Source organism: Ochotona princeps, chromosome 5 (genome assembly GCF_030435755.1).
Source record: "Ochotona princeps isolate mOchPri1 chromosome 5, mOchPri1.hap1, whole genome shotgun sequence".
NCBI classification, from domain to species: Eukaryota; Metazoa; Chordata; class Mammalia; order Lagomorpha; family Ochotonidae; genus Ochotona; species Ochotona princeps.
The window spans coordinates 50,025,557-50,039,198 of NC_080836.1; the positions used below are offsets into that span (position 1 = coordinate 50,025,557).

The following is a 13,642-nucleotide window of genomic DNA, read 5'->3' on the forward strand; positions in this document are numbered from 1 at the left end:
CTTCAAGGACGTGGCATTCTACGGGTTCCACCCAGGACAGGGCTGGGTAGCCCTCAGATCTGATGGCCAGTAGATCAAGAACTGTAGTGGTTGTATATCAGGTGCCATTTTGGGCACTGTGGCAATAGCTTAGGGACTTCAAGGGGCAATAGTGAAATGCGCATGTGCTGATCTCGTGATTGCACTGGTCGCACAGGAAAATAGTACTGACTGTGGCAGCCTACCGGTCAAAATAGGTCCATGTGGCACCCAGACCTAAAGTCCAACAGGATCTGGCAAGATCAGCACCACCAACAACCTAATTATATAGGACACCTGGTGTCTCTAATCCTGGGACCTGCTCCAACCGGAAGTGGGAGAAAGGTTGCAGTGACAACAGTGCAGCCTCAGCACGGTATCATAGGAGGAGGAGAGTGGTGAGCCAAGAGCTGGGGCTGTGGAGACCACGGTGGAAATCTGACATAAGAACCCAGACTTGGAACTCATTGGAGGTTCTGGCACAAGTGGCTGCAAAGAAAAAGTTGTGTACCAACCGCAATAAGTAAAATCGCATTGTAGACCTGTGGGTGACAAAGCTTAGAAACCTGCCCCAAGGAATACAAGACTCTGCTAACTAGAAGTGCAATGACCAAGAGCAAAAGAAGAGACAAAAGCACAATGAATATTACCGAAGACTCCCCTGCAAAGGAGCAAAACCCTATGCCAACCTCAGAGTTAACTGAGGAAGACATCGAGAAAATGGGGCACAAAGAATCCTTAAGACTCATTTTGAAGATTCTGATCAACCATGAGAAGCTCATGCAAGAGTTCAAAGAATTTAAGGAAGCAATAAAGCAAATCAAGGCTGGTATATCAGAAATTAAGGACACAGTAGAGCAAATTAAGAGTACAGTGGAGAGTCTCCAAAATAGAATGAAGAAAGCAGAAGCAAGAATCTCAGAATTGGAAGATATTTCCTGTCACCAGGGGGAAGCAAACAGAAAGCTGGAAGGAGCTGGATCAGGCCAAAAAAAGTATTCAAGAATTGAAAGACACTATTAAGAGGCCAAATATAAGAGTTATGGGAGTCCCAGAAGGTGCAGAAAGAGAAGCTGAGTTTGCAAATGTATTTAATGAAATAATAAAGGAAAGTTTCCCTAATCTGGAGAAAGAATTGGGAAACAAGTTCCAGGAGGGGCACAGAACTCTCAACAGGCTTGATCAAAAGCGATCTTCACCACGACATGTGATAGTCAAGCTCTCTTCAATTGAACATAAGGAAAAGATCCTTAAATGTGCACGTGAAAAAAATCAATTGACATATAAAGGAATGCCAATTAAACTCACAGGAGATCTCTCACAGGAAACTCTACAGACAAGAAGAGAATGGAGTGACATATTTCAGATTCTAGAAGAAAAAAATTGTCGGCCTAGGATAACATATCCAGCAAAGCTTTCTTTTTCTTTGAAAATGAAATAAAATTCTTCCACAGTAAAGAAAAGCTAAAAGAATTTGGCTCTTCCAAACCTGCCCTACAAATGATACTTCAAGATGTTCTCTTGACAGAAAAGAGGAATAGCAGCTACCAAAACCAAAGGCAAAGATGAAGAACATCCCAGTAAAATGACAACAGAAGACTAAACCAATGAACAACCCATTCCTAAAATAACAGGACCAAAGTAACATCCATGCATATTAAAATCTGAATGTAAATGGCTTAAGCTCATTCAGCGTCATAGATTAGTACACTGGATTAAAAAACAAAACCCATCTGCTTAATGTCTGGAGGAGATACACTTCAACAAAGATCAGTGGAAACTATATCACATGGATTTTGTTGTTTTCTGTTGTTTTCATCTCTTCAAAACACTTCCTTCTGATTAAATAATTCAATGACTCGTAGATCATGCAGTGGCATCATTTTCTACAAGAAGGTTCTTGATTTTCATTTCTTCAGCTACACATTAGTCACTTAATAGCATGTTATTTAACTTCTTGATGTTGTTAACTTGTTTTTCCTCCCTGTTGTTGATTTTGTTTTGTGGCTCGTCATTTAAGGGGATGTATAGTAGCCGTGTAATGGAGACTGTCATATCTAATAACATGTCATTTAACTTCAGGCATTGTAAATTTCTATTTTTCTTTTTATTGTTGATTTTGTATCATGACTTTTCATTTAAGGGGATGTATAATGGCTGTGTAATGGAAACTGTTATATCTAGTAACAAGTCATTTAACTTCATGGCACTGTAAATCTCTTCTTTCTATTGTTGATTTTGAATCGACTTTTCACTTAAGGAGATGTACAGTAGCTGCGAAATTGAGACTAACATTCAGATGTGAAGATGTAGTGTGGTATGCATTTCTACTTCCAGACAAAGATGGACTTACAATGAAACTGTTTACTCTATCTTGACAATAGGATTCTGGACTCTCTGCCATTGTCCATGCCCGCAATGATGGACATATGACTGAGTATGAAGAACTATATGTTAGTAATGATATAGAGGAACTGGCGGGAGGGTACTGGGGAGGGGATAAGCGAATGTGAAACTGTATTATAAAATAATAACAACAATAATAAAACGTATAAAAAAATGCCTGCAGTCCAGACGAACAGGATCAACTCTCCACGAGGGCAACAGTGGCCTGAAGTCCTGCAGGTGATTCTCATCAGCAGCCACCTTGAGACCCACTGATCCCCACACAACAGGAAGAAGTGAACAGACGCGATGTCACACACCAGGAAGTCATGGTGCTTCTGGCAGATGGATAACATCTATGGACTGCATTTAAGCTGCTGCAATGAGCTAAAGGCTGCTTCACTGGGTTAATAAAAGAAAAAAAGAAGTATAAATACATTAACATTTAGACATAAAGCCTAAGATAAAATAATGGAGTGCATTTCTAAATTTTAAAGCTTATTTGCTTTTAATATTCTAGAGATATTTAGTTCGTCAAAGAATACAATGTTAGTTTTACAAAACCACATATATTTTCTATTTATATTCCTCTTATCCCATTTTCCATGTGTATTATATCATCTGATTTTATTAGGCTTCATATTTTAGTTATTCAGCTATGAGACTCTGGGATTTTATTTCTGAAATGTTAGTGGAATGTTTCCTAAAAAAAAACCAGATAATTAAAAATAAAACCATCCAGCTCACATAAAAAATTAATTAATTAATTAATTAATATTTTAAAAAATTACTTTAAAGATTAGTTGTTTTTCTTTTTATACTTGAAATACAACCACTAGCTTCTTATGTCAGTATTGTCATTTGATTATTGTAAGGGTATCCTTAAATTTTGGAAGCGTTTAGATATTTATGACTGTTGAATTATTAAGCAGAGTAAGATTTAAAAGAGATGTGTAAGTTTAATTATGAATTGGTAAGTTTCCTTTTTTTTTTCTTGCAGATCAATCCATCATGGATGTTTTGAAACATAAAAGCTTCTTAGAAGAACTATTGTTTTGGACAATAAAGTATGAATTTCCCCAGAAGATGGTAACCTTCTTACTTAACATGCTTCCTGATCAAGACTATAAGGTATCCATATTTTTTCCTTCCTTTCTTTGCTTCATTTTTTAAAAATTTTATTTTTGAGAAGCATACACCCACATTCAGAGACAGATGGACAGACAAACAGTCACTGAGAGAGCAGCAGAGAGAGCGAGAGAGAGAGGCTACACAAAGAGAATTTCCATCTGCTAGATTGTTCACCAAATACTTGCTACAGCTGGGGCTGGGTCATGGCTGAAGCCGGAAGCTGGGCACTCTATCCAGGTCTCCTGTGTGAGTGGTGAGAACCAGTTACGTGAACATCAGCATTGATCCTGATTATCTGCATTGTCATGAAGCTAAAAATTGATTCCAGATACTCTGATGTTTAACATAGTGGTCAACTGCTAGGCTCAAGTCCTGCTTCTATTTTTACATCTTTTTAATATACTTCTCTGCTGAGAATTTATAACACTGTGAAGAAGCATTGACTTGTCTTGCTAACAGAATCTGACCCCAAACCATAGTATTTTTGTTTCGAGGCAAAGCAGCATTATTTAGCAGAATTCCAAAGGGTTGCCATTCTGCATGGAGCTGGATCAGAAGGGAATGCTAGGGGATAAACATTTAAAAACACAATTACAAAATGATTAACCTGGTGGTTAACATACCCACATCAGAATACCTGGACTTGTTTCCTGATTCTAATGTCCAGACAGGGCAGATCCTGGGATGCAGTTCTGGTAACTCAAGTAGATTCAAGCCATTTATATGGGAGATGTGGGTTAGGTCCTTGACTTGTGGTTTTTGTCCTGGCCCAGTCCTACTTGTTGTGGACATTTGGGGAATGAGCCAGTGGATGGTAGTGTGTGTGCTTGTTGTCTCTGTCTACTTCTCAGAGTTTTCTGCTTTCTCAGATAGTTTTGTTTAAACTTAAACAGAACTATCAGAAAAATAAATATATAATTACAAACTGTTTAAAATTTACTGACGGAGAAGTACCAGGGGTTATAGAATATTTAATAAGGATAACTGAGTTTAGGTTGTGGGATTAGGCATGGGAAAAGTTTGAAGTTAATAACTGCTGGATATAATTGTTAAAGAGAGTGCAGTTTTATGACTCATACAAGTGTAGGTGAATTTTTTTAGCCTGAGGGTCTAGATCTACTATTTACCATCAAACGACTGTGGCAATGTGACTAAGCTCAATGTCTGAAAAGAACATGAAGCTTGTATAGTTCTTTAGATGTAGATTAGGAAATATACTTTAGATAGTGCCACTGTGTGTCTTTATGTCTGCTTGGAAACAAGAGAGGAAATGTACTTCTTTCACAGAAATGGAATAAAAGTAAATATAAGTAATAAAGTAGAACATTTAGTCAGGTAGATTAATGATCAGTTTTCTGATCGAAGGAAGTTTCTTCTGTAATAACTGACTCAATTGCTTAGTTATATGTAATCTGTGATATGTAGCTGAGACTTTAGATTTTAGTTTTCAAATAGGTAGCACAAAACAGATAACTTTCTTTGAAATCAGTAAATTGATCAATTCATGAGCAAAGTGAAATTTATAATCTTACAGTATTTATAATTTCCTTAAAATGTTAGTAATTTAAAATGTCTGTTAAAATTTTCTGGGCATCAAAGTATTTTACTAGCATTCCAGAAAAGGTAAAAGATGACTTAAAACTTCATTGAAATTATTTTTGAACTGACCTTATAAGTTCTAATAACAATAGAATATATTAAAATTTATTGAAATATAATAAACTTAAAAATTATTGAAATTCGGCATTAAGCTAATGGCTTTTTTTCTATTCAAAAACTCTTACAGGTTGCTTTTACAAAAACTTTTGTTCAGCATTATGCTTTCATTATGAAAACACTGAAGAAAAGTCATGAATCAGATACAATGTCTAACAGAATTGTGCATATTAGCGTTCAGTTGTTCAGCAATGAGGAGCTAGCCAGACAGGTAACAGAAGAATGTCAGCTGCTGGATATTATGGTCACTGTGCTATTGTACATGATGGAAAGTTGCCTTATTAAAAGTGAGCTACAAGGTAAACCCAGAATTATGTTCACTAGTTCTATTATTAGTATACTTGGTAAAACTATCCTTACAAATACCTGATATGATTAAAAATAGTACTTATTTGTGAAACAAAGTTTTGAAAATTTATAGCAACATTTAAAGAAAAACCATAAAATTTATAATAATTGATCATTTAGAAATAATTAACACTTTATTATATTTTTGTGTGACATGACTATATTTGTAGATGTAAATACATACTCTAGAAATGTTGCTATAGTGTTAGTAGGTCAATAACCTGTGGTTTAGTAATTATGGGCACTAATATTTCAAAAGTATAATGTAATATTTTGAGCTATATTCTTATTAGATACTTATTAGCTATGTTCCTATTTTATACAATTATAAGTGTTTTACTGTTAGCCTTAGACATTACTCTGTGTGTGAATATGTAATTTTATAATTTACAAATTGAAGTAAATTTGGCCTTTTCTATATATTTTTAAGAAGAACTTCTGTTTTTTTTCCTTTTGTGCCCGTACATGGATAGTCCTCAGCCTGCCATATTTCTGTACTTGTGGCAGGTACTCTGTTGAATACTGGTAATATGCTTTCTGCCTTCAGCTCTGAGAATCTCTCTGAGATTGACATGACTGTTATCCTTGTTTTAAAGATGAGTGCATTGACACTTATGTCAGTTAAGCCATAGTCTGTAGATTGTACAGTTAGCCTGTGCATGGCAGGTCCAAGAAGGAGTTCTTGCCTCCCCATCAGAACCTTTTTTCTTAACTATGACAGCCAGGCCTACATTGATAGGACTGGTTTCAACTTGTTGGCCCCCTGAAGCTGCACAGTAACAACACCAAGAATCAATACCCCAAATTAAATCTTAGTGTATTTCCACTGTGGGGAAGAGATCTTGTAGTTGAGCCTTGTTTTCATTGTTGCGTCCTCACGCATATGACTTGTTTTCTCATTATACGGACTTCTCAAATATTACACCATATCCTGAAAATTAATGGGTTATATGTTATAATAGCTAGCCGAATATTGTAGCTGCCATCTTTTGAGTATTCACCATATGCCAGCCTTTTTTTTTTCTTTGGGTTTTGTTTGCATTATCTCATTAGCCTGTCATTAATTTTGTGAAGTCAGCTGTGGCTGAAGGAGTTGAAATCGGTGATCTATATTTTTACAGCTCTCAAAGCTCATCCTCATTTTCACACATTATGTGACTCTGACTTCCTAATGTAGGTATAGAATGAGCATATAATACATTGTTTACATCAAAAAGTTTCTTTGCTAGGTAGCTCCCGCCTGAGTGTGGGGATTGGGCAATAGATGTTGGTCTGCCATGTGGGTGGCATTACCTGCTGCCTCTTAGGGTGTGCATTAGCCACAAGCTAGAATTGGGAGAGGAGCCAGGAGTCTAACCTAGGTACACTGATGTGAAATGTGAGCATGCTAAGCAGCATCTTAACTACTAGGCCAAATGACGACTCCTTTACTTTTTAAAAGCAGAATTTAAAAACTTTATAACTTTACATAATATGAGCTTTCCTCCCTCTTGCCATCCCTCCTTCCCTTCCTGCCTCCTTCCCTCGCTCTCTTTCCTTCCTTCTTTCCTTCCTTTCTTCTTTCATATTTATTTATTTTTATTGGAAAGGCAGATTTACAGAGAAAAGGGGACACAGAGTTAAAGATCTTTTATCTGTTGGTTCACTTTCCAAATAGCTGCAACAGCCAGAGCTGAATTGATCTGAAACCAGGATCCAGGAGCTTCTTCTGGTTCTCCTACATGGGTGCAGGATCCCAAGGCTTTGGGCCATCCTCTACTACTTTTCTAGGCCACAAGCAGGGAAATGGATGGGAAATGGAGGAGCTGGGACGTTAACTGGGACCCGTATGGTATCCTAGCTGTTGCAAGGCAAGGATTTTGCCACTGAACCATTGCGCTGGGCCTGACTTTTTGTTTCGTAATGATTTGGTTACAGTGCTTTTTCAGTTTTGTGTTTTGAAATAATATCTATAATCATTAATCATGCAGCTATATCAGTATTCTTGTGTAGGATATATATAAAAGGACTTCAGAAAAATATTTTTTATTTAGAAACTAGCAGACTTGAAGTTTAGACATATTTGCTGTTTGGAAGTATCTGAGTCTGGTTTTTTTTTTTTTTTTAAGATTTATTTTTATTGCAAAGTCAGATATATGGAGAGGAGAGACAGAGAGAAAGATCTTATAGCCTCTGATTCATTCCCCAAGTGACCGCAATGGCCAGAGATGTGCTGATCTGAAGCCAGGAGCTTCTTATGGGTCTCCTGTGTAAGTGCAGGGTCTCAAGACCTTGGGCTGTCAGTCATCCTCCACTGCTTTTCCAGGCCACAAGCTGGGAGCTGGATGGGAAGTGGGGCTGCTGGGATTAGAACCGGCGTCCATATGGGATCCTGGAGTGTGCAAGGTGAGGACTTTAGCCACTAGACTACCACACTGGGCTCTGGATTCTGTTTTCTTAAGTGATGTAGATGTGCTTATTACATGTGAATTATACATGTTCTTTGAGGAAGAATGATTAACAAGATGTGTATCATCTTTCTCCCTCTCTCCCTCCCTCCTATCTATGTACCTACACTTGAAAAGAATTCAGAGAGACTGCTGATAGCAGCCATCCAGATATAAATCCACAAAAATTCTCTTTTAATTATGGTTCAGTTGCTTGCATTACCAAAAGTTACTCTTTCTAACAGCCTGCCGTCAGCACTCACTTCTGGTTTGTTTTTATTGTTGTTGTTTGGGTTTTCTTTTTTATTGTGTTAAAGATTTATTTAATTAGAAAGGGAGGTTTACAGAGAGAAGAGGCAAAGATCTTCCATCTGCTGGTTCACTCCCCAAATGGCCACAATGGCCAGATTTGAGCTGATCTGAAGCCAGGAACCAGGAGCTTCTTCCAGATCTCCTATGTGGACGCAGGGTTTCAAAGATTTTGGCCATCTTCCTCTGATTTTCCAGGCCTTAAGTATAGGGAAGTGATGGAAAATGGTGCAGCCCGGACATAAACTGGCTGGAGCCACGATGCGGAGGGTTGGTTTGGTGCATCACCACATCAGCCTCCATCAACTCTAAATGTAGCCAGTTCTTTGCTTCGCTCCATCTTCAGTCCACCATCACTGTTCAAGCCATTGACATCTGTATGCCTGTTATCTGCAATTAAAACTACCTTTCTTTGCACTGCACATCTGATCATGTGCCCTTATTGCCTGTAGTTCCATACTCTTGAATCTGAAGTATAAATACCCTTAGCCTCCTCTGTACCATCCACCTTCTGCTTTCTTTGCCAAGTGATTTTGATCTTGCACATGCTGCTTCCTCTGCCTGGAATGCCATTTGTTCCTTTACCCTTAATCTGTTGGGATATTAATTCCTGCTTCCTTTTGGTAGGTCTTAGTTTAGACGTCACTTCCTTAGTAGAGTCTGTTCTTGAATTGTATGTAGACTAGCCTTATTTATTCTGGTGTCCTCCCCCTACTCCATGGTTTTGCTATTACAACTTTGACCACACTGTGTCTCCTTAGTTATTAATCTCAGTGGGGAGAGAGAACATTTAAGTCTTGATTTATTTACCCACTACTTGCAGGTATTAGTCAATACTGATCCTTAGAAAGTGGTTTATAAATTTTTTTGTTGAGCCCGGCGGCGTGGCCTAGCGGCTGAAGTCCTCGCCTTGAACATGCCAGGATCCCATATGGGCACCGGTTCTAATCCCAGCAGCTCCACTTCCCATCCAGCTCCCTGCTTGTGGCCTGGGAAAGCAGTGGAGGATGGCCCAAAGCCTTGGGACCCTGCACCTGCATGGGAGACCCAGAAGAAGTTCCTGGATCCTGGCTTCAGATTGGCATAGCACCGGCTGTTGCGGCTCACTTGGGGAGTGAATCATCGGATGGACAATCTTCCTCTCTGTCTCTCCTCCTCTCTGTATATCTGAGTTTCCAATAAAAATAAAATAAATCTTTAAAAAAAATTCACTGAGTGAATTTCAGTTAACATTCAACCATTGGATTTTTTCTGTTCTGAATGAAGTTACCGATTCAGTTGAAAATACAAGTTCTAATAATTTTATTTCATAAAAAATTCCAAGATGTTTTTCATAAGAATGGTAGTATTTAAAGCAGTAGATGGGAAATAGTGATTTTGATGAATTATATTCTTCACTCACCCCTGGCTTCAGTGAAATAAAGCGTTGATTCTTAGATTTCGATTTTTTAATCCAAGTGTGTTTCTGCACATTTCCATCCATAGCAGTGATTTATCAGCTCTCAGAGGCAGGGCTTGTCAGAAAGGCACTTTGCAGAATCTCCTGTGTGGGTCCTGTGCAGTGCATGACTGCTTCATTAGTCATAGGTCCTCTCAGCCTTGGAGAGCCCTGAAGGAGAACATGCCTGACCTCAGTTGGTTCTGTTTCTGTCTATTGTTAAATTTATGGGTTTGGCAAAATCATTTTAACTAACGTTAATGTGTGAAAATTATGATGTGTATCAAAGGTTCTCTTCACTGATGTTTGTGATGAAATGTTAGTTGAAAAAGCTCAAATGAGGAATAATTGAAAGATCATTCGTGCACAGAAATGCATGTCTGTTCTCTAATTTTCAATTTTGGGCAAGACATCTTTTTTTTTAAATTATTTTTTAATAATCTTAGTTCATTAGGGAACAAAGTGTCAAGGGCTACAGGGTGAAAGTGGGTAATACCATTGTTTCCACATCAATATCATTTTACCCTGTATCTGGGGTCAGGGAAAAAAACAAAGGGAAAAGCCCCACCCAACCTCCCACCCATCCCAGATCCCCAACGGCAGGCGCGCTCTGAGGGTCCTGCTCATACAGTTTTGATAGTTCATCAGTTCTGGATTGCTGCCAATCTCTCAGTTCCAATCGCAATGAACCCTATTCAGAATCCACCCACTGACAGTCTCTTCATGGTTGGGGTTCGAAGATCAGCAGTTCAGTTGGAGGGATCTCCAAAGAAACTTCATCTGAGATGATCCCAGGCCTGATTCTTGTGCGAGTTTGCTAGTACAGAGTCTGACACCGTCCGTCACACCAGTCAGCTTATGCTCATGCTGGTCGTTGGGATTGCTGGGTCAGTTCTGTTTCCAGCCCTGTCTTCCTCATGAACCAACGGGTGTTGCAGTCCAGTTCGATCCCGCCCACTTCACACTCGGTCCTCATGCAAACCAGTGGGAGCTGCAGCCTAGTTGGGGTGACTCCCCATAACCCCCACCAGTTCTGCCCCCTACCCTGGTTCCCATGCTTGCACCGCAGGCTTGTCAAGTCTGTCCCACATCCTGTTTAGCTTTCGCACGTGTCGATGGGAATTGAAGCCCAGCTCAACCCAACCAACCTACTATCCAGCCCACACACCTACTGGCAGGTGCTGTTCTATCTAGCCACGCCTGCCTCATGGTTTTTATGCTCTGCAGTGGGAGTGGTAGCCCCGAAGGAGGTGCCCACCATTTCCCTTCTAGGCCACACTCACTCCCAGATTATGCACTCTCCAGGTAGTTCTGGCATTTGACTTGACAGAATTAGCTCCAAGTGCCAGCCACTGCCAGCTAGTACTGCGGCTAACCCAACCAACCCTCACCCACTCTAGTCAGCCCACTGTGGCCCTTCCCTTATCTAGCCCACATGAGGCCCACAGGTGTAACAGCCCTGCCTATTCTGATCTGCCCCCATCCTGACTCACGCTTTCCAATGGAAGTAGTTGTCCAGCAGGGGAGTCCACATTCCCCTGTCAGCTCTGTCTCCACCCCCTGATTATCACATGTGCTGTTGGGGTGCTGCAACCACATCTGGTACGGCTCATTTCACCTTGGCATTCCTTATTGTGTACTAGTATGCGTTGCAACCGAACCTGGCTCGACCCACACTCTGTTCTGGTGATCGGACTCACCAGTGGGTGATATGAACAGGTTCAGCCTGGTCTGCCCCCAATCCATGCCATGTGTATACCAGTGGGATAATTTCCATAGCCTGCTCTGGGCTGTTTCCTATTGTGTTTCTTGCGCTTACCTGCAGGGACTGTGTCCTGCCAGAGGAGTTGCCCAGGCTCCTCCATCAGAAACACTCCCAGGGGCAAAACATCTTTAGTGTTTGATTTCTTTGCTGAGAATTTTTTTATATGTACTGCATCTGTAGGACGTTATCTGTAATTCCATTTTCGGTTTTTGGGTTTAGGAAGTAAAATATATTTGTGAAGCTGGCTGAGTGCAAAGTGCATCTAGACTTTGATGATTTTTTTCTGCTCTAGGTTTTCTTTTGCTCTTTTTTCCTTGCACAAGTTTCATTAGTTCATATTGCTTTTCATTTAAATTTTATAATTATAAAAAATAATCATGAACAAAAATAAAAACAGATGCTGGGTTATCATATGCAATACCTTCGCTAAGCTAGCCTCGAGTATTCTGTGTGTTAAAGGGTATTAATATGTTTGATTCAATGAATCAGTTAATGTGGTAACCTAAGAGAGCCAATGCTTAAATTCTTTGTTAGACAAGATTCTTATAGCCTGTTTCCAACTAACAATGTATTTAAATTAAGGATTTTTAAAATTTATATATACTTTTTGCTCTTTAGTTTTTGAAATATTTTATCTTGAAGATAAAGTGGCAGAGAAAAGCAATCAGCTATGTATGTCTTTTTTTTTAAGATTTATTTATTTATTTTTATTACAAAGTCAGATATACAGAGAGGAGGAGAGACAGAGAGGAAGATCTTCCGTCTGATGATTCACTCCCCAAGTGAGCTGCAACGGCCAGTGCTATGCCGATCTAAAGCTGGGAACCAGAAACTTCTTCCGGGTCTCCCACGCAGGTGCAGGGTCTCAAAGCTTTGGGCCGTCCTCGACTGCTTTCCCAGGTCACAAGCAGAGAGCTGGATGGGAAGTGGGGCTGCTGGGATTAGAACCAGCGCCCATATGGGATCCTGGCGTTCAAGGATCGCCACTAGGCCACGCCGCCGGGCCCAGCTATGTATCTCTTAAAATCATTTAGCTTTTGTTGATAGAATGGAGCAAAATTTAGTCATTTAAGTCTTTTAGTGATTGGAGCTGAAAATATTACATTATATCCTTAGAATCAAGAAAATATGATTTTAGTAATTTTGCTAGCTTGATATTGTATATTACGTTAGAAATGTAGTTTAACGAAGTGCTAAGTTTCTTATGTTAATATTTAGTATCTTTAATGAGTCTTTTTCCATTTCAAAGGTGGGGAAATTGATTCAGAGGGTCAGAATTATATGCTTAATGTTCTTATAGATGTTAAATTGAAGTTGGGATTTGAATTTACGTGTTTGATTCTGTAATGTACAGTATATTATATCATTGGTAGCTTTATAAAACATTTCTTTTTGGACTGTGTGTGTCTTTTTTAGATGAAGAAAATAGTTTACATGTGGTAGTGAACTGTGGAGAAGCTTTACTGAAGAATAATACTTACTGGCCTCTTGTTAGTGATTTTATTAATATTCTTTCTCATCAAAGTGTGGCTAAGCGATTTTTGGAGGACCATGGCTTATTAGTTACATGGATGAATTTTGTATCTTTCTTTCAAGGTAGGAATTTTACTTTTTAACTTTATTTATCTTGTTTTTCTGTTCACAAAATGTCTAATGCCAAACTACTAAATACTTATTTCTAAAAATTATTTTACATTTATTTGAAAGGATGGGTTACTGAGAGGAGAGAGAGAAGGAGAGAAAGAAAGACAAAGAGGGAGATTGAGATCTTCCATCCTCTGCATGGCTGCAGTGGCAGATCTGAAGCCAGGACTCATGAGCTTCCTTGGTTTCTGTCACATGGTTGTAGTGGCCCAGCAGTGAACCATCCTCTGCTGCTTTCCCAGCCGTAAGCATGGATGTAGATTGAAAGTGGAGCCGTTGAGACTCAAACCACACCCCTATGGGGTTATGGCATCACAGAGAGGCATGCTATGTCCTGGCGTGGACCCCAAACTATTAGATATTAATTATAATATAGTACATCATTCAGATTATACATGAAATGTTTAGTTATTTTAGTGACTTATTTATTTGCATGTGCTTCAGAGATAAATATTTCATGAA

At 39.1% G+C, this 13,642-nt stretch overlaps 1 protein-coding gene across 5 annotated transcripts in view; it reads left to right on the forward strand.

Moving 5' to 3' along the window:
- UBR3 (ubiquitin protein ligase E3 component n-recognin 3) overlaps positions 1-13,642 on the forward strand; it is a 182,350-nt gene that overhangs the window by 50,891 nt on the left and 117,817 nt on the right. For all 5 annotated transcript variants that reach the window (XM_058664610.1, XM_058664614.1, XM_058664611.1 and 2 more), the window contains exons 7-9: positions 3,404-3,534; positions 5,321-5,549; positions 12,953-13,132. In XM_058664610.1, coding sequence (XP_058520593.1) covers positions 3,404-3,534; positions 5,321-5,549; positions 12,953-13,132 — 540 coding nt within the window. The remainder of the gene's footprint in view (positions 1-3,403; positions 3,535-5,320; positions 5,550-12,952; positions 13,133-13,642) is intronic.